The sequence below is a fragment of the Pelecanus crispus genome, chromosome 16 (genome assembly GCF_030463565.1).
Source record: "Pelecanus crispus isolate bPelCri1 chromosome 16, bPelCri1.pri, whole genome shotgun sequence".
Lineage (NCBI taxonomy): Eukaryota > Metazoa > Chordata > Aves > Pelecaniformes > Pelecanidae > Pelecanus > Pelecanus crispus.
Window position 1 is genome coordinate 9,157,806 of NC_134658.1, and position 19,052 is coordinate 9,176,857.

Here is a 19,052-nt window from a genome sequence, read left to right on the forward strand (position 1 = left end):
CGGAGAGGCAGAAAGTGCCCCAAAACGCGGCGGCAGAGGGGAGGCCGCACGGAGGCTCCGACGCGCAGCCTGCTGCGTCCAGCGTGACTGCAGCCTGCCATGAGCGGGGCTCGGGAGCGGGGAGCTCCCCGCAGCGCCGGGGATGGATGGGAGGAACCTGCCCGGGCACCACGAGCCCCCGGCCGGCACCCGCGCCGCGGGCGGGAGCAGAGCAGAGGGAGCGGGAACGTCACCGGAATGGGAGCCAGAAAGGACAACAAAGGAATATCGAAATGAAAACTGGAATATCTGGGACTCGGAGAAACCATCCGCCTCTGGGTCCCTCTGGAGATCTGGCCAGCGTGTTTTCTGGGCCTGGTTTTGGTCTGTCTCGGGTCTTTCTCGGCAGCGAGCTTGCTTCTGCTTCCGAAGGAGTGGAGCAGGAGCCAGGTGAAGTCAGAGGCTTTTAAAAAGCTCAGGCAAGGCATGTCATTGAAATGCCTTATAGCAGTATTAATAAATAACAGCAAAAGCTAAGCTAACAGACATGCTTTAGAAAGAAAATACCTAATGGCTGGATGCTTTTGCTGGGGAAAAGTGTTTGAAATGGTCTGTGATAAACTTCCTGTAACAGGAATCTGGAGGAAAGAATACAAACATTCCTGCAAGTTATGACTACGATGTCGTCAAGCTGAGTTACTTCTAAAAATCTCCAGGCCACATCATGGTGCCATAATGTTCCTGTGACTCCCAACACAGAAAACAGAGCAGCTCTCCCAGTCATGTGTCGGCAGGGATTGAAAACTGCTGCAAGGCGTTGGTTGCCGAGTGTCCTGCAGGTCTGACGCTGCCCCGGGAGGCAAGACATGAATTCCCGGGAAACCGCCTTCTTGCCCAGGAAACTCCGCTGCCTGCGCTGTCAAGTAGCAGGGAAGGAAGGCAACGAGAGGTTAGCTGATACTGTGCTCTTCAAGGATAGTTTGTCTTTTCTGCTCCAACACGGAGGATCCAGACCCTGTCGCTGCCTGTGCTGCGGTCCGATGTCACCCAGACAGCAGCAGTCCTGTTACGCTCTCAGAACTCTTTCCCTGTATATAAAAATGCAAATGGCTATAGAAACCGTTAGGAAACGGTCTTGATCTGCTCTAATTGTCCCTACAAAATATATACCAGCCACCCTTGTGCAGAATATGAGAGATTAATAATTCCCCTCCGGTGAGGCATGAATCCGAGCGATTCAGACCGAGCAGCACCTGTTCGGTTAGAGAAAACCTTTATTTATACGGCAATGAAAACAGCCGTCTTTTTTTCAAACTCCCAGACACCGTAGCAATACAGACACGCACATTATTCTTCACTGACAACTTAAAGGCCAACTTTCCAGCAGAGCAGCTGCCTGCTGGCAGGCTCCGTTTCACGCTGGCAGCGCAGCCCCGCGGAGCGCCCGTGCGGGCAGAGCGGCGCTGGACCCCGAGAGCAAAGCTGGAGGTGCAGGTGCAGCGCGCGCGGCTCCCGAAGCAACGCCTGCCTCCGTCCTTCGTGCGAGAATCTGCTCTCAGATCCCCTGCTAAGCGTGTGCTGTAGCCATTTGCTTCACTCCTAACAGCCCTGTTTCTAACATACAACTTCTGCTGCAGCCAGGTTAAAACTCCATCGGCGCCTGTACCCGGGCAGGCGCGGTGTCTCGCAGGGGTGGAATTTAAAATCACTGCTGTGACTTCTTTCTGAGTGCTTTGAAATCACTGCAAAACTAACCAACAAGTCTAACACTTCAGTCCCAATAGACAGCTGTAACTCAGCTAAATTTGTGGGTTATACCGGAATTTATTTACCGTTTCATCCTGGGAGGTAAGAGATGACAGCCATCTATTCATTAAAGTGGGGGGAAGCCGCCCACAGCTAATGCTGTTCTCTCACCGTACACTTCCATATCTTTAATCAAATTTGGATTTTGCAGTACCAGCCCTGTTATTTTAAGAACAGCTTATGTTCCTATTCACCTGGGTGCTGGTGAGTTCAAAGAGCTGGTCTGTTCACCTCGAAGTCCCCAATTTGAGCAAAGGACATGCTGTAGCAATCAAATGTCATTAGCAGCTAATGAGTATCCAGTGGCCTATGTAGGAGCAGTCAATGGCCTCTTCCCATTCCTTAGTGGACATAGGAACCACCGTGATAGCCCAAACTGCTGCAGTGGCACTAATGAATGCTCCTGAAGCTACTGTTTGCAGGTGTCAAGGATGGAAGGCTAATTTAAATCAATCAGTCTCAAAAGCCTTTGTAATGTGCTTAGTGCTCTGCTACCTGGGAATCCGGACACCCCTTAGTGGGGATGAGCAAGGCCCAAATTCAAGAATCCAGCTGAACATTTATGTAATTTTAAGTCTTTGTTTTATTCCCTTGATATTAGCTGGTTTACATGTCTGCTTAAAAACCTTCCTGAACAGGGATGTGTTTCTGACTCGGTAACTGCACAGACTAAACTCCTAATCCAAGGTGCAAATAGTCCTTACTTTGGTGTTCGACTTAGCCTGACGTCAGCAAGGTCAGGCTGTACTTCAAGGAACAAAATGCAAACTGGGGGCGTTTTGTGCAGGCGGGTGAGCCTTCGGTGCGTCGGTTCGGGGCAGGGCTGAGGCTGAGCCGGGCAGCAGCCGGTGCCTCCCCGAGCCTCCCCGGCAGCGCCGGTGCCCGCGGCGTGGTGGAGGAGCGCTTCTGCGCCGCCCTGGGCTCGCCCGGGCAGGCTGGAAGCACTGCCCCATCTGCCCCAGCTGTGCGACACCCAAGCGAGCCACCTCACGCCCGCGTCGTGCTCTTGCCCAGGCAGCTGACAAAACGCGCTACAGCATCTTTTGGGCTGCCTGGGAGCCTTTACCTGCAAATCCGAAGGGCACAGGCAGGAGCAGATTACAGCTGAAAACCAGAGCCCCGTTCCCGAAACCTCTGGTGCCCTGTCCTGGTTTCGGCTGGGATAGAGTTAATTTTCTTCCCAGTAGCAGGCACAGTGCTGTGTTTTGGATTTAGGAGGAGAAGAATGCTGATAACACGCTGATGGTTTAGTTGTTGCTCAGCGCTGCTTATGCCAGGCAAGGACTTTCCAGCTTCCCCTGCTCTGCCAGGGGCACAAGAAACTGGGAGGGGGCACAGCCAGAAGAGTTGATCCGAAGTGGCCCAAGGGCCATTCCATACCATACGGCGTCATGGGCAGTATGGAAACTGGGGGGGTTGGCCGGGGAGCAGCGATCGCTGCTCGGGAACTGGCTGGGCATCGGTCAGCGGGTGGTGAGCAATTGCATTGGGCATCGCTTGCTTTGGATATCATTATTATTATTATCATTATTATACTGTTACTATTATCATTACTATTTTACTTTATTTCAATTATTAAACTGTTCTTATCTCACCCCAGGAGTGTTTCTCACTCTTACTCCTCCGATTCTCTCCCCCATCCCATGGGGCAGGGGCAGCGAGTGATGGTTGCGTGGTGCTGAGCCGCTGCCTGGGGCTGAACCCCGACATGCCCAGACCTTTGCAGTTTGCCACCATCGTGCAGCACCCTGGCTCTCGCTGGAGGGGCTTTTCAAGGGAGTAGTTACTGTGCAGCCCCTCTCCTCCTGCCAGGCTGCGCAGCCGCCCCCCTTTAGGGCACCTCTGATCAAGAAGCCAGAAATCTCGTATTTCCTTTTTCCTCCTCTTTTCCTTTTGCACTATTAAGCATCGTGGCAGACTTACTCCACCACTCCCACAGCACCTCTTCATCTCATTATTTTAAACTCTGTGATCACCAAGGGAAGCCGCTCTTCCCGTGCTGCTGCCTCGTTACCTGAGGCTGCACAGCGCGCTCCTCTGCCCCGCTCGGGCTGTCCGCCTTCCCGACATCCCTCTGCCTTCCTCCTTCCCTGCGTCCCCAGCAAGACAGGCCCCGTGCCGGTGATGTATTTACCAGCAGGGCATAGTGACAGAAAACAGCCTCATAAAGTGAAACAACTGGTGGGTCTTCTACACCTGACACGGTGGAGAAAAACTGTCCTGGGTGACTTAGCACAGCCCACCTTGCTATTTAAAAAATGAAAGTATTGAGGTGTTTGCTATCCCCCCAAACTGTGTGCAGCAGATAATCTGTGTTGTGGCAGCCGGAGAAGGGACCTGCGGTAATGCTGCACCCTGCGGCACTGCTCTCGGACATCGTGCGGCTGCGGCCGCACCACTGGCTGCGTCCTGCGGCGTGAGACCTCGGGCAATGGGGAGGCGCGTACCTAGCCAAGAGCGCTCTGGGGCCATACCCACACAGGCCGAGGCTTTTGAAGCCCAGTCCTGCTGGTTATTTTCCAGGTCACGCTGCTTTCCTGAACGTCCCAAGCTCAAGGAGGTAATACTGAATGTGCCGGTTGCTCCCTCACTACTTCACAATTCTGATTTTTGTCTTAGGCATTTGACCCCACACTGAGTGGTGCTGGTTCTTGGCTGGGGCACAGCAACAAAAACCAAAGTCTGACCAGGTCCCTGGGCTAAAATACTAAATAATACAGATGGAGCAAGGTGGCCTTTTGTTGCCGATGCCAGTGTTTGCTTTCCTGTCCTTATTTGCACTGCTGCAGAGGCAGAACAATTTGGTGTGTGTAGCGGGAAGTTCAGAGCAGCATTGGGGATTGCCCCTGACGCATGGTACCCCATGGCTCTCCTGAGCAGTGCTCGCAACCGAACGGCATTTTCCTGATTATCTTCCCTCCCAGAAATGATGGAGCAGGCGCATCCATATTTGTGTATTTATGCACAATGTCTTGCTGCAGTTTTAAAGCACAAGGGCTGATGCTGCTGAACACTCAGGTAACACTCGACATGGCGAGCGCCTCGTGCAAGCCCGAGAGATGAAGGTGTAACGTCAGAGGAAGGTTCCCTGCGGGGCAGCACAGCGAGGGGGGGCAGCAGGAGGCAAGAGCAAAAGGGGTTAACAGAGGCAGCCACAAAGAAGGGCCGGTGCTGGAGCAAAGACAAAGCAGTGAACGGAGCCTTCCGCCTGCTTTAAGAGCTCTTGCTTGCGGTAAGGACCTGCGTCTGTTTTAGGCTTTATTATGAGTGATAAATACCAGCACGTTGTCGCTGGTTTTACTGTTAATGAGCAACAGTAGGGATGCACAAAGCCCCATCGCAGCTGAATCCCCTCTGCAGCAGCCCAAACCAGGACAATCCGTGCCTGAAAAAACAAGCTGGAGTCTCCAAGGGGCGCAGAAGCCCACGGTGCTCGCTGGTGGAGTGTCGGGATCCCCCGTGCAGTCACTGCAAACAGCAACATCTGCAGTCACAGCAATTTCGATTCTCACGGCTTTAAGACAACCAGCACTCCTCATTTCACATCCACTCCCTTTGGCAACATCCCACAGCGCGGCTTTTATCCTCGCCTTCAGCCCTCAGCTCCTCTCCAACATTTGCTTCTCTCCCCCCTCGCCCATGGAGTTCTGGTGCTTTCAACTCGTTATCTGCCTTACCCAGAGACTTCCACCAGCCTGTCTTCGAAGTATGCAAAGGCAAAAAGAAGTCTGTACGGCATCACGTTAAAATGAGGGAAAGGAGATTGCGCAGCGTAACTGGTGGAGACATGCAATACTTTGGATTACGAGGCGTAATGCTTGCTACAAACAGACCGCAGCGTCGGGTTTTGTTTGATATTGTGTCTCCGTGAGAGGCTCCAGCATCGCAGCTGCTCTGGCAGAGCCACTCCATGCACACGCTTGGGGATCAGCGGTGATGGCTGACAGGAGAAGGCAGCGGCCGGGAGCGGGACGGAGGAAGGTGGCCAGCGAGCGCAGGCAGGGCGGGAGGCGGCGAGGCGCAGTGCCCTCTGCTGATGCTGGGCCCCGCCGACCTCTGGCATCGTCCTGGCAGCAGGCGAGAGGAGGAAAAGCTGGATTTCACTTGGGATTGCTAATTTAGTGAAACTGCTGATCTGTGGCAAAGGAGCACTTCATTTACCAGGACAAGAGAGACCCAGCTTCGCCGGAGATTGAATTACTTTTCGTATTGTTCTGTGCACGACTGCGTCGCGAAGGCTTTACAGAGACCTTTTCATAATATCAACCCTCGGTTATTTTCATCAGTAAAAACATCCAGAGACGGAGAGATTCAGCTTGAAGCGGTGGCGGTGGATTTGCACCCGCTGGTGACGGAGCCAAAGTGGCAACGCAGCAGGAGCCGGCGGGCTGCACTGCGAAGGCGTGCGGCCCCGGCGCAGGGCAGAGCAACCGCGGCCGTCCCTGCAACGTCCACGCAAGGCTCCCTCACCGCTCCAGTTCTGCAGAAAGCTGCCGCCCTCCCGCCCGGGGGGTGCGGACGTGCTGGTGCACGCCGTCGGCCGAACGTGCCTGCTCTGAGGAAGCAGCCCAGCACTAAGTAGGTCTGTTTATTTTGGCGGTACTCCTGCCCTATGATGAATGAGGGTCTATTTTTTCTGGTTTGTGGTTTGATCTTAATTTCCTGTATGAAGTTCTCAAGAGGATGCCAAGATCAAATAATTAGACTATTCTGCGATAAAGAGGTAACATTGTTATTCAAATGTATTCAGAATTAATTTACCACCAAACAATTTACACTGCCACCCTTATATCCTGCTGAAATTACTGGAATACGTTATCTGACACACAAAGCATCTCATGACCTGAAGTAACTTCATCAGCCAGTAAATGCTTGAGCAATGGGTGCGTGGCCACAGAAATACACACGGAAACGCTGGGGGAGCCACAAAGGCAGTGGGGTGATTTAAAACCAGGAAAAACAAAACAAAACTAAACTAGCACTTTACTTGCAACAGTGAACGTGCCGAAAGCAGAATCCTGAAGCAGCCCACCAGCGTGCTTGGCCCCAGGGGCTCGGGGGCCAGACCCTCACCTCAGGCTGCCGCGCGAGATGCCATCGGCACCGCTGCGGATCCACGCCCGCAGCACGCAGGGCTCCGTCCCAGCCTGCGCCCGGCCCTGGGCCAGCTGCCCCGTGGCCGGGGACACCCAGCTCTGCCTTCTGCCTGCTTATACTCCACACCGGGAGCAGACGGCAGCGATGTGGGCAGTCGGGCTGCCCGCGGGGAGGGTCCCCCCAGTTAACGTTTGCTGAGCCTGCGGGCTGGTCTCAGGTGCTGCGAAGCTGCTTCTCTGGAGCCGTTCGCTTCGGGGAGGGGGAAGCGTATCGATCGTACTTCAATTTCCGCCTGCTCCTACCCTGCCACGTTTCATCGCCTCGCCAGCCACGGAGGGAGATTTCTCATCGCTTGGCGCTGGGTGAGCCCCGGAGCCTGGGCGGGGGCCGAGGCCGGCTGGGCTCTGGCGTCGCACCTCACCGGCCGGCAGCGCGCGGCGTGGCGGCGGCAGCGGCTGCCTGCGGGGCTCGGACGGCCTGGGGGGGCTCGGGCCGCGGGCAAACACGCACCGCTCGTCTTGGAGCACAAGGGTAAAGAGGCGAGCCTCGGCCAGCCTGCGCCGTTTGCGGGGGGAGAAGCCCCCCCCCACGGGCCGCTGTGCGCAGGTGGGGCTCCGGCCCCCCTCGCGCCCCGGTGCACCCAACGCCGGCGCAACGCCGCGGCTGGAGCGCGGGGCTGGGCCATCCCCTCCCGAAGGACACCGGCCAAACCGCCCCAGGCTCGAGCGGAGCAGAAAACCGCTCGAGCCGCCTTCCTGAGCATCCCCGCTCCAGCATCCGCATCGCCCGTAGCCCTGCAGCTCCCGCCCTGTGGGCACTGCCTTTTTTAGCCTGCAAAAGCCTGCTTTTGCCTTTATTTTTAAAAATAAAACTTCGCTTGCAGAGTGTGGGAAGGTGATTTCAAAATAAAATTCCAGACAGGCATAATAAGCCTCAGAAAAGCCAATCACACGGAGGAGGATAATTATCCACAGAATTTGTTTTCTATGTATTTATATAAAATAATCAATGATTTTTTTTCCAGACTCCAATCCAATTTGATTGTCTTTTCTGTGTTACTTGCAAATCATACAAACAATCGATGCCCTGACCCCTTCTCTACGCAAACACAGCTTACAAAGAGACTACAAGAAATAAAATCCAATGAATTCCTCCATGCAGGACCGTTTGTTTAAAAGCTTAGCTGGAGCCCAGTCCTGTTCACAGCGACCTCAGTGATACAAGACTGGGACCTTCAGACATGCTTGAGGTATAATTATTGCCGCAAATATCAGCGGGAATATAACCTTAGTTAAAAAAACAGAACAAGAGTAAGAACCCGGAGGTGACGGTGATTCCTTTTAAAAATGTAGAAAGCAAAACGAAATCCCTCCCAGGCACAGCGCGCTTCTGCAGAGGCAGGGCAAGGCGAGCGTGCGGGCGGGGTGTGGGGGGCCCCAGGCGCAGGGCGTGCTGCAGCCCCCGCCCGTCCCCTCCCGCCGGCAGGCAGGGTGGCAGCGCCGCGTCTGCTGCTCTCCTGGCGGGAGCCGGGGTGGCCGAGGGGAACGATGGCAGCGGGGCCGCGTGGGCTTGGTGTCACCCCCTCTGCAGCACCTGAATGCAAACAAACCCACTAATCAACAAATGCAGGTGCTAGAACGGGATTGATGGCTCCTGTGGTCTATTTTTTACAATTACTTATTAATCTCAAAGCGTTGGCATCCATCTGATCTGCACGTATATCTTGCTAACACACCATCCATCAAAATAATCACTCCGAGTAATTTCTGATGATGCTTCAGCAAAGCACGGCAATTGCAGCCGGTCTGCTATGCAACGCCAGTCCTTCCGGCCCCACGTGTGACACCGCTCCCAGTCATCCCGCGCTGCTTTGTTAGGGCCCGTGCCATCAGGCTCTGCAAAATGGCATCGAGCTCTCGTCTGTCACTTTGAAGGGGTGCTACTACTGCTTTTTAATCTAAGAGGAAGGTTAGATAAATAGGCTATCTACAGTAGCTTAATCATCTTGCACTCACTGCTTTTACTATATGAGGGGCATGATATTGCAAATGCTCAGCTGCTCGGTGCAGCACTTAATAACAGGTATAATCTCACTGATCTCACCCGCAGTCAGGGCTGGCAGCATCACAGGCTGCCTCTCAGTCACAGTGGTGTAAACACGGAGTAACTCCACTCACACCGTCTTTATACCAGAATAACTCGGAGCTGAATCGAGCACCTGGAGCGTGCAGCAGATCTAGATGGTGTTCTCCGAAACAGCATTTTCAAATATTTAACAGATTGCATAATAATTGAATGGCTGTGAATAAGCTTCAGATACAAACTCATACTTAACAAAAAAAATGCAGCAATGAGGCACAGATTTTCTTTGTACGCATATATGTATAGATTATGTTTAGATGTGTAGATTAAATATTTATATTTTACTTGTGAGAGAAAGAGCGCTTTTGGCTTTTCCTTCCCTTTCTTAGATATCTCTCCCTGTATTTATTTTAATAGTCAGCTTCATAGGAAAACAAGAGACCTTTGAAAAGTTACCTGTTTTCTCTCCAGTTTGATTTTCAGTTCTAAAACAATACTTATTTAAGTGTTCTCCACTTCTTGGCACAACCTAATAATTAAAAGAATTACTTGAAAGCTGGGGCATCTTTGCACAAATCAATGCAGGGGGAAAAAGCTGCAATTTGCTGGTGGGCTGAAAAAGAGGTCAAAATTATGCCAGTTCTAGCTGAGAGCAAAGGTAAACACGTATCTCCCTGCAGCCCCGTTTAAAGCCTTTTTCTGATCTTTAAGTTTCTTATTTTACTGATCAAGAAAAAGGCTAAATGAGGTGCTGAATGTTAGGGTATTTCTCAGCAATTAAAGCAAGGCTGTTGCTGCGGAAGGCACGGCGGTGCTGGCAGAGGAGGTGCAAAGCAGTGCTCCCACGGCGGGCAGCGCTGCCTGCTTGCTGCCTGCCTGAATGTGTGCTGCCTTGCCTGCCTGCTGCCCTGCCTGCTTGCTGCCCTGCCTGCCTGAATGCCTGCTGCCTGCTTGCTGCCTGCTGCCTGCCTGAATGTGTGCTGCCTGCTGCTTGCTGCCCTGCCTGCTTGCTGCCCTGCCTGCTTGCTGCCCTGCCTGCTGCTTGCTGCCCTGCCTGCTTGCTGCCCGCCGCCCTGCCTGAATGCGTGCTGCCTGCCTGCTGCCCTGCCTGCCTGAATGCCTGCCTGCTGCCTGCCTGCGCCCTGCCTGCCTGCTGCCTGCCTGCTGCCTGCCTGCCTGAATGCCTGCCTGCTGCCTGCCTGCTGCCTGCTGTCTCGCTGCGTTCGCAGCAGCCCAGCACGAGTGTCCCCCCGAGCCGAGCCGGGAGCTCCAGGTGAAGGGGAGCAGAGCCACCGCAAACCCAAGTGATTTTGGTGAGCTCCTCCAGCCTTCTGTGCAATCGCTTTGATCCCTGTCCAGAAAAATCCATTTTCAGGGCAACTGAGGCACCTGGACTTGAGGCTAAACATCTCCGCAGATCCACAGGGATACTCCTGGGCCTGAACATCTCCCACGAGCCACGCCGGTGTTCCCAGAGGTCTCAGCACCCCCCCGCCCTAGCAGCTTCAGCCCCTTCCCCCGCGAGCGTCTGCTTGCACAGCAGCAGCCCCTCGCACGCCACCGCCGGAGCATCAGCCTGGCACACGCCGGGTCTGGCCACCGAGGATCAGGCCCGCTGCTGCCGAGCCGAAAGCAGGACGAGCCACAAGCCCAGCGCTCCCAGCTGCGGCAGGACCCCCCCGGGCACGCTGCTTACAGTCCCGATGGGGATCTGCGCCCTGGGACCCCTCGGGAAGGGAGACGCTGCCGCAGCACTGCGGTGCTTGCGGTGGGGACAGGCTGGGGGTACACGGGGGGGCTCTGCCACGGCGCAGCGGGACGCCGCCCCCCCTGCTCGCGTGGGACTGGCAAAGCCCGGCGCGCCCCGTCAGCAGCAACGGGAGCTTTCCCGCGAGCGGGTTTCTGTTGCACAAAACATTTCCAGCTGTTCCAGGCTGCGGCTGAGCATACCAAGCGGCTTGGCTCCGGTAAAAGTTCGGCGGCCGCCAGGCCCCAGGCCCCAGGGGCAGGTCCATTAACCTTTTCCACCAGCAACATGCACAGGACCACGTCTGCCTGGAGTGCCTTGCTCACAGAAGTCCAGGGGGGAGCAGATGTTCACCCTGCAGGAATCTAGCCCTTGTCCATGAGACGATCTGGGCCACGCAGTCGCTCAAAACCGTGCTGGAGGTGACAGCGTTTCTCCTCAGAAGCAGCTGTCCCTCAGGACTAGCATTTTTCTCTTACTGGCTTTCACATTGCTGCTGTGCAGTTGCACTGGGATAAATAAGACCCATTTTTTCCACTTTAAAATATTCACAAATCCATTCAGTTTTCACTCGTTTCTCTGGGTTAGAATTTGGTCCCTGAAAAGACAGGTAAATCTGTCTTTCTAATTTTTACCAGGCAGACAGCAAATCCCTGGGAATGTGTACCGATGGCAAAGTACATGGGATGTAACAGGAAACCAGCACCGTTCTTTACATAACAAGCTTAAAACAAGATCTCGCTAATTGGAAAAAGAAAGATCGTAGACTCTTTCCCAAGCTGTTATCTGTGCAATTACTTTATGTAACATTATTAAAAATTAATTTTCCCCGGAACCTCAGCGATTTAATGAAACACGCCTGGCCCTCAGCAGCAGCTGCAGCGTAGCCAGCCCACCGGCATCCTCTGGGCAGCGGGGTCGGTGCTGCGGGCCCCCCCGGGCTGCCTGTCCCTTGCGCTGGGCACCTCTGGCCCGGGCTCAAAGCACCTCTGCACAGCACCCCATTGCAGCAGGCTCAGCACCTCTGTGCAGCAGCACAGCACCCCTCCTTGCACTGGCACAGCACCGCTTCTCGCACCGGGCACCGCAGCCCCCCCTCACGGGGGGCTCAGCATCCCCTTCTCCAGGGGCACCGCAGCCCTCCTTGTAGCAGGCACAGCATCCCCCCTCTCCAGGGGCTCAGCATCCCCCCTCTCCAGGGGCTCAGCATCCCCCCTCTCCTGGGGGCTCAGCATCCCCCCTCTCTGGGGGCTCAGCATCCCCCCTCTCTGGGGGCACCGCAGCCCTCCTTGGAGCAGGCTCAGCATCTCCCCTCTCCGGGGTCTCAGCATCTCCATGCTCTAGGGACTCGGCATCTCCCCTCTCCGGGGCTCAGCATCCCCTTCTCCAGGGGCACCGCAGCCCTCCTCACACCAGGCACCACAGCCCTCCTTGGAGCAGGCACAGCATCCCCACTCTCCGGGGGCTCAGCATCTCCCTTCTCCCAGGGCTCAGCATTCCGTCTGTCTGGGGCTCAGCATCCCCCCTCTCCAGGGCAGAGCATCCCCCCTGTCCCGGGGCTCAGCATCCTCCCGCTCCGGGGCTCAGCATCGCCCTGCTCCCGGGGCTCAGCATCGCCCTGCTCCCGGGGCTCAGCATCGCCCTGCTCCCGGGGCTCAGCATCCCCCTTCTCCCGGGGCTCAGCATCCCCCTTCTCCCGGGGCTCAGCATCCCCCTTCTCCCGGGGCTCAGCATCCCTCCGCTCCTCTTTGCACCGTGCCCAGCACCCCCGCTGCCCCGTGCCGGGGTTGCCCCTCGGCAGCAGCACCTCGCCCTCCGCGCCGGCCCCCGGCCCCCGCCCCGGCACCGCGCCCCGAACTCGGCGGCCTTACCGATCCGGATGACATGCGGCATCCCGTGCGAGCACTGGCCCCAGAAGCCGCCGACCAGGAGCGCTGCCCAGTATTCCCAGAGCACGCCGCGGAGCGCCGGCCAGAGCTGGGGCATGGTCGGGGAGGGCGCGGCCCTAGGGCCCCCGGGGCAGCGGGGCGGCGGGCGGCTGCTGCCCGGGGCTCAGGCGGAGCGGCCGGTGGGCGCCGAGCCCGCCCCGCGCATGGCGCATCTTAGTGCGGCCGCGCCGGGCCGTCCCGCGGCAGCCGAGCCGAGCCGGGCCGAGCCGGGCCGAGCCGGGCCGAGCCGGGCCGATCCCAGCCGAGCCAAGCCGATCCCAGCCGAGCCGGGCTGAGCCGAGCCGAGCCGAGCCGAGCCCAGCCGAGCCGAGCCGATCCCAGCCGAGCCGGGCCGAGCCGAGCCGGGCCGAGCCGAGCCGGGCCGAGCCGAGCCCAGCCGAGCCGGGTCGAGCCGAGCCGAGCCCAGCGAAGCCCAGCCGAGCCGAGCCGGGCCGAGCCGATCCCAGCCGAGCCGAGCCCAGCCGAGCCGAGCCGAGCCGAGCCGAGCCGATCCCAGCCGATCCCAGCCGAGCCGAGCCGAGCCGAGCCCAGCCGATCCCAGCCGAGCCGAGCCGAGCCGAGCCCAGCCGATCCCAGCCGAGCCGAGCCGAGCCGAGCCGAGCCGAGCCCAGCCGATCCCAGCCGAGCCCAGCCGATCCCAGCCGAGCCGAGCCCAGCCGATCCCAGCCGAGCCGAGCCGGGCCGGGCCGTGCGGTGCCGGTGCCGGTCGGGCAGCACCTGCGGAGCCCGGTGCCGGTGCGCCCGCGGGAGCGGCTCTGTCCCCTCCTACCGCTGATGCGCGCGGCTCGCGCCAAGCCCCGGAGTGGAGCCTGCACACACAGACAGACAGACAGACAGACAGACGGACAGACAGACACGGTCACACCCCCGGCACACACCCCCGGCACCCGCCCGCTCCCCCGGGTCCCGCGGGCGGGCAGGAGGCGGCCGGGGACCCTCGGCGGGCACCGCGGGGCGGGGGGCGGCAGCCCCGGGGGTCCCCGCGTCCCCCCGGCCCCGGCCCGCAGAGCCCGGGGCGCCGCTGTCCCCTGCGTGCCCGGGGTGCCCGGCCCGGGAGCGGGCAGCGGGGCTGCGGTGACCCCGGTGGCAGAGACAAAGGGGCCGCACATGCGGCAGATAAGCAGGCGGCTTTGTCAACTTGCTGGGCTAGGCTAGGGCGAATTTATTTTTTTCTCATTTAAGTAATTTGATCTATTCCATCATTTCCAATCGCTCCCATTTGCCAGCTGTCTGCTAACTACATCGCGTGGAACATCTGAAGAGCAAATCTTTAATTTTCTTACAAACACACTATTACTCTGTATCTGTTCGTTCTTTTAATTTTCCCTGTCCGTCGCTTTCCCCAGCAGCAAGCTCGGCGTGCTCTGCGCTGTGAGAAACGCTGGTCGCTGTCCTGCGCTCGAGTGACCCATCCCGGGCCAGCCTCCGCTAGCCCGAGTGTATGAGCCGGAGGAGGGGACACGTGCAAATCGTGAAACTCAGAGTTTCTGGGTGTTGCATCTGACAGCAGACAGCGAGCACGCTGGCTGCTGCAGTGAGGCAGGCCCGCTGGGCGGGATCCCTGCGTGCCCATCGCAGCGGTGTCCGATCTCCGGCTGTTTCTGTACAGCAGGAGCAGTGGGGGGTTGGCCAGGGTACCCGAGAGCTGTCATCATCGCGGAATCACCAGGAAAAGCTGGCAGAGTCTCTGGGGGATCTGCACGCCCAGGGTAGGACCAGCCTGTCCTGGAGATGCTGGTGTAACTCTTCCTAAAGCCTCCCCGGTGCCGTGGTTTAACCCGCGCTTCGTTTGGGGTGATGGGAGGGCACCCCGAGCGTGACCTGAGCCCTCAGCGTTATGTCACGGTGGAGGAAACTTTTTTCTTACTCCCACCTAAGAGTCAAGCCAGAGAGGCAAGGGCACTACTCAGCATCCTCAAAGCACCGTGCAGAAGTTTGCTCGCTGAGTAGAGCTGTTGTTGCTGTGGATTGTGGGCAGGCCGAGGCCCCACCAGCCAGCGGGGAATCTTCTTACCACTGCCCCCGACAGTTACAGAAAGGGGTTCTCCTGTTAAGGATATTTTTATCCCTCATGACACCAAAAAGGATAAGATTTAGCAAAAGGGCATGGAAGACATTTTCTTTACTTCTTGCTTAAATGACAGACAGGTGTTTCTGCGAACTTGTTATAAAGTTAAATGTCACAACCTGGTGAGCCTTTGCACCTGGAGAGGAAAAAGCCCTACAAAGCTCTTGGGAGGGAGAGGGTAGAGAGGGCTCTTCTGTGGCTGTTCTTTACTCTTTGCAGACTCCAGCATGTAGAGAAGAGGGTTTGATTTTCAGTAACTCGGGACAAGAGGTTCAGACTTTGTGGGCTGTTTAAATTAAAATGTAGCGAGGGTGATACGTTCTGTTAGTTCATTAGTGTCAAGATGCTGCTTCTTGCCTTTTTCTTGGCACCAGGCACTAATAAGGCTCTAACCTTCGCTTCAGCCTCTGGATCCTACTGCAGTACCAGCACAAACTATTTATTTCTTATTATCTTATCTGATTAGTATCTGATGGGTGTATGGAGGTCATGAATAGTCCTCGTCGTGTATGTAGGTCAGAGAGGAAGCCTGCGCCGCTCAGAAAGGCCGGACAGGAGCAATCATTCATCAGAAGTTGGACAGCAAACCAAACCAAACGTGCCCAGACACCGGGCAGAGGTGCGCTCTGTGCTGCAGGTCTCCTTGCTCGGGGCTTGCGTGGCCTTTCCTTCCCAAAGCGATCGGAGCGGCGTGCAGCGGAACAGCGGGTCATGGCTGTGCTTCCCTTCCTCCGAATCCCTGAGTTCCCGCGCTGTCCCCAGCCCCGTCCCTCGCGTGCAGCTCGGCAGCGCTCCTCTCTCCTGGCAGCGTCCCGCTGCCCTCCAAGGGGGTCCCAGGGCTGTGCCATGTCGTGATTAAAAAGAGGGATAATTTTGAAACTACTCTTAGGTGTTGCACCGCAGTTGCCTTAGATGACTTTTTTCCCTACAGTGACTGCTTGGCTTCGTATGCTGCCTGTGGATGCGCTGCCCCAGGGTCCGCACCCGCGAGCAATGACCCCTCTCCGTCAGGCCAAGCTCTCCCCCAGCTGCGGTGCAGCTAGGGCGTTAGCATATCATTACAGGAAAGACAAAATGGCTGAAAGAAGCGGAACGTGCCTGCGAGGCCAGCAGAGCACCTCTCGGGACCGGAGCTCCATCCCCGTGCTACCGCGTGGTAAGTGCTGCCCTGCCCTGTGCCGCGTGGGATGCCGGGGCTGGGCCGCGTGGGCAGCGCGGCCTTGGGAGGGGGCGGGCGTGGGTTGGGTAAGTTGGGAACTTCTTGGGGAGCCTGCGGCTGCTGCCTTGCTGAAGGACAGTCGAAGGTAGCAGGAGGGCTTTGGCATTCTGCTGCGGTCTGTTACAGTGATGCTGAAACTGTAAGGTGTTTGCTTGGTTCTCAACCGCTGAGAAAATAGCTTTAGTGCGGTAATTCGTTTCATAGTATATTAATTAGTGCAAATTCTCTGCTGTATTTATAACTTATGAGCATAGTGTACTATTTAAAAGAAGTCAGTTGGTTATTCCTAGTTTGTTACGAGGATATTTGGATATGTTGGATTTTCATGCTGCCTTTTTTTATAGTAAATACATGTGGTATTTAGAGCTCTGTTTATTCCACAGGTGCTCGTGTATGTTACAGTCTGGTACTCGTGTACGTTTTACGTTTTTTCTCTATACATAAAAATCTCAGTTCTCCCACCTACAAATGAAGCTCTATATTTATGGATGTTCTAAAGACTATGAATGTAAGACATTTTATTTTTGAGTATGAAAAGGAACTGCTTGCAAAAGGGGAAAAAATGTTGAAATTATTAATATCTAGGGAAAAATGTTGATTGACAAAGGACCTTTTCAAATAAGATTCATGCTTCAGAGCAGCAGCAGAAGTATGAGCCTTGCAGAAAGAGGCATAGGCATTTCTATAGCTATGGCATTTTTCCATGCTAATGAAGAAAAAGAGGCTTCTCTTTATTTTTTTTGATGGTATCTAAACTGGTTCATTTGAATTAGCTACATCCACATGCATTTTGTTTAGATTTATATGCATCAGGCGTAATATAACCACAATCAATGTGAGTTATGAGGCCCAGTGCTCACATTACTGAGATTCATGTGCTGAAGTCCTCTCCTAAAATACCGGAGAGTAAATAACCGGGGCTGGCAAATGCAGATTTCTGGGACTTGAGTGCCCTCTACTGAAACAGTCCCAGCTAGCCCTTAGCTCTGACACCCAGCAGCTCGATTGATGGGTTGCTAAATGAGATTTAAGCCTAAGGTTCACAGGTTCACCGGTCATGAAGAATCAGTCCTTCCTTTCGTTCTTCTCCTGTCTGATCCTGCGCTCGGTTCTTCTCCCTTCTCTTCTTTTAGCACTCTGGTTTTAATTCTGACTCCGCCTGAAGCTCTGCATATGCCACAGTAGATTTTCTTTTTTTCAAATGGCAAGTTTAGATACAGCAAGGATTCCTTCTGAAACAATCTGGGGAGCCGCAATCGTGCCGACGAGCGCTGAGGGTTGCGTTAGGCTGGGCACGGCAGCGCCCACGGGGAGAAGCCGGCTTCGCCCCGGAGAGCTCGGGTCTGTTGGGCGCTCCGTCGCTGTGAAAGGCGTTGACGCCTCGCGAGCAGCTGGGGCGAGGGACGGTGCCACCCACGCTCTCGGGGCTCTTGCAAAAGAAACAGCAAGAAACCATGTTTGTCCCCACAAACTTCTTGTAATTTTGTGTTGTATTTTGCTTGTTGCGAGGGGAAAGAGGAAAAATTTCCACTCCCTACTCGGCATTTCATCTGTAACGGGAAGAGCGTTGTGTTTCCCCGCGCCTCGCCTACAGCCCGAGCAGGGCTCCTCTCGCCGCAGCGCAGCGATGCTCCGCTCTCAGGCAGCGACGGAGGCACCGGGCGGTTCCGCCATCCCCGCCGCGGGGGAGGGACTGAGGAACGTACCAGAAACCGCTCGCACGTTGTACAGCGTGCTGCTGGAGGGATGATTTGAATGCCTGGAGGCTTCCCCCTTCTTAAATTTCTGTCAGGTTTATTCTCTCTGATTTTGTGCAGGTTTGCCAGGGGAGCATGTTTTGCGGCGCGGTCCGCTCTGTAAGTCCTGGCGCGGTGAGGGAGGTGGGGCGGGTGTCGGAGCAGGTAGGGAAATGCGTTTTTTCTGCAATCTGTGTTACAGAGTAATACTCCTTGAAGAATTGTTGCTGAACTACACTGCATATATTTGTGTTGGAACATACTGTGGTGTAATAGCTGGTTTGAAACATATCCAGTTCTGCTGAATACATTACCGTGAAAGTCAGGCAAACACACTGGGAGAATGCGAGCTCCTGTCAAACCAGAGAGCAGAAACGCTCCGCAGAAACTGTGAAAACGAGAAGGGAGTTGGTACCGACTGCAGCACTCCTGTTCTCGTACAGGGCTGTTTGCAGGGGCCGGTGCTACGGGGAGAGCTCTGGTCAGAGCCGCGCGTGGGGCCCGTGTGTCTGAACACATCAAACGGCTTCTTTGCTCCCGTCCGGGAATGGCATCGCCTGCCTTCGCGCACTCCCCTCCTCACGGCGGGCGCAGGAGCCGAGCGCGGGGCCCGGCTGGTCCCTGCCCGCAGAGCTGGTGGGAGGATTTGTCCTGGTGTCCCCTGGCTGGCAGGAGATGCGAGCCGGCTCTTCCTTCGCCCGGGTGGTATTTGCATCGCCAGTTCCTTCCATCCCCTCCTTCCCAGCCGGGTCCTCGGCGCCCTGGGGCAGACCTGGGGGGTGAGCCAAGGGCTGCACCCAGTGCTGGGAGAGCATCGCACAGCCCTTGATAAAATGATGACGACTGGAGAAGTTTGCCAGACTTTCCTGCCTGGAGCTGGTTTAACTAAGGCTAATGGAAACTCTTCGAATAAGAAAATAACAAGGGGGCGGGGGAATCCTGATTTTATTTTTATCACTTACGCCCCCATTTGCCTTGTCTGAGGGTCCCCTCCCGGCTCGCAGTGGTGTCACGCCGCTGGCAGGGACCCGGCTGGGTCTTTGCAGTAGCACCCAACCCCCGTCATACGGGGGTGCCTGCCCCGGGGGGGCTGGCTGCTTTCGCCCAGGAGGGGACAGCAGAAACACGGCACCCTCGGCTGGCGGTGGGAGGTCGTGGGAGGTGGTTCAGCCACCCTGGCTCTGCCGCGGATGCTGGGGCAGCTGCGTCCGTGCCAGCTCTCGCGTTGAACCCCACGCCCTTGCCGGGCACCTCCCCGGCAGGGACTCCCTTATCAGCCGCTTCTTCTGGAGTGATCCTGGTCTTGAACCTGGAGATGGGCCGGTACTCGCTCTGAGAGACCGGGCTGCGTGCTTCCCAGCACCCGCGT

General features: G+C 56.3%; 1 protein-coding gene across 1 annotated transcript in view; it reads right to left on the minus strand.

The window, feature by feature from the left end:
* LOC104026064 (glutamate receptor ionotropic, kainate 3) overlaps positions 1-12,697 on the minus strand; it is a 121,458-nt gene extending 108,761 nt beyond the window's left edge. The window contains exon 1 of the mRNA XM_075722048.1: positions 12,583-12,697. Coding sequence (XP_075578163.1) covers positions 12,583-12,697 — 115 coding nt within the window. The remainder of the gene's footprint in view (positions 1-12,582) is intronic.
* Between the last annotated feature and the right edge of the window lie 6,355 nt (positions 12,698-19,052).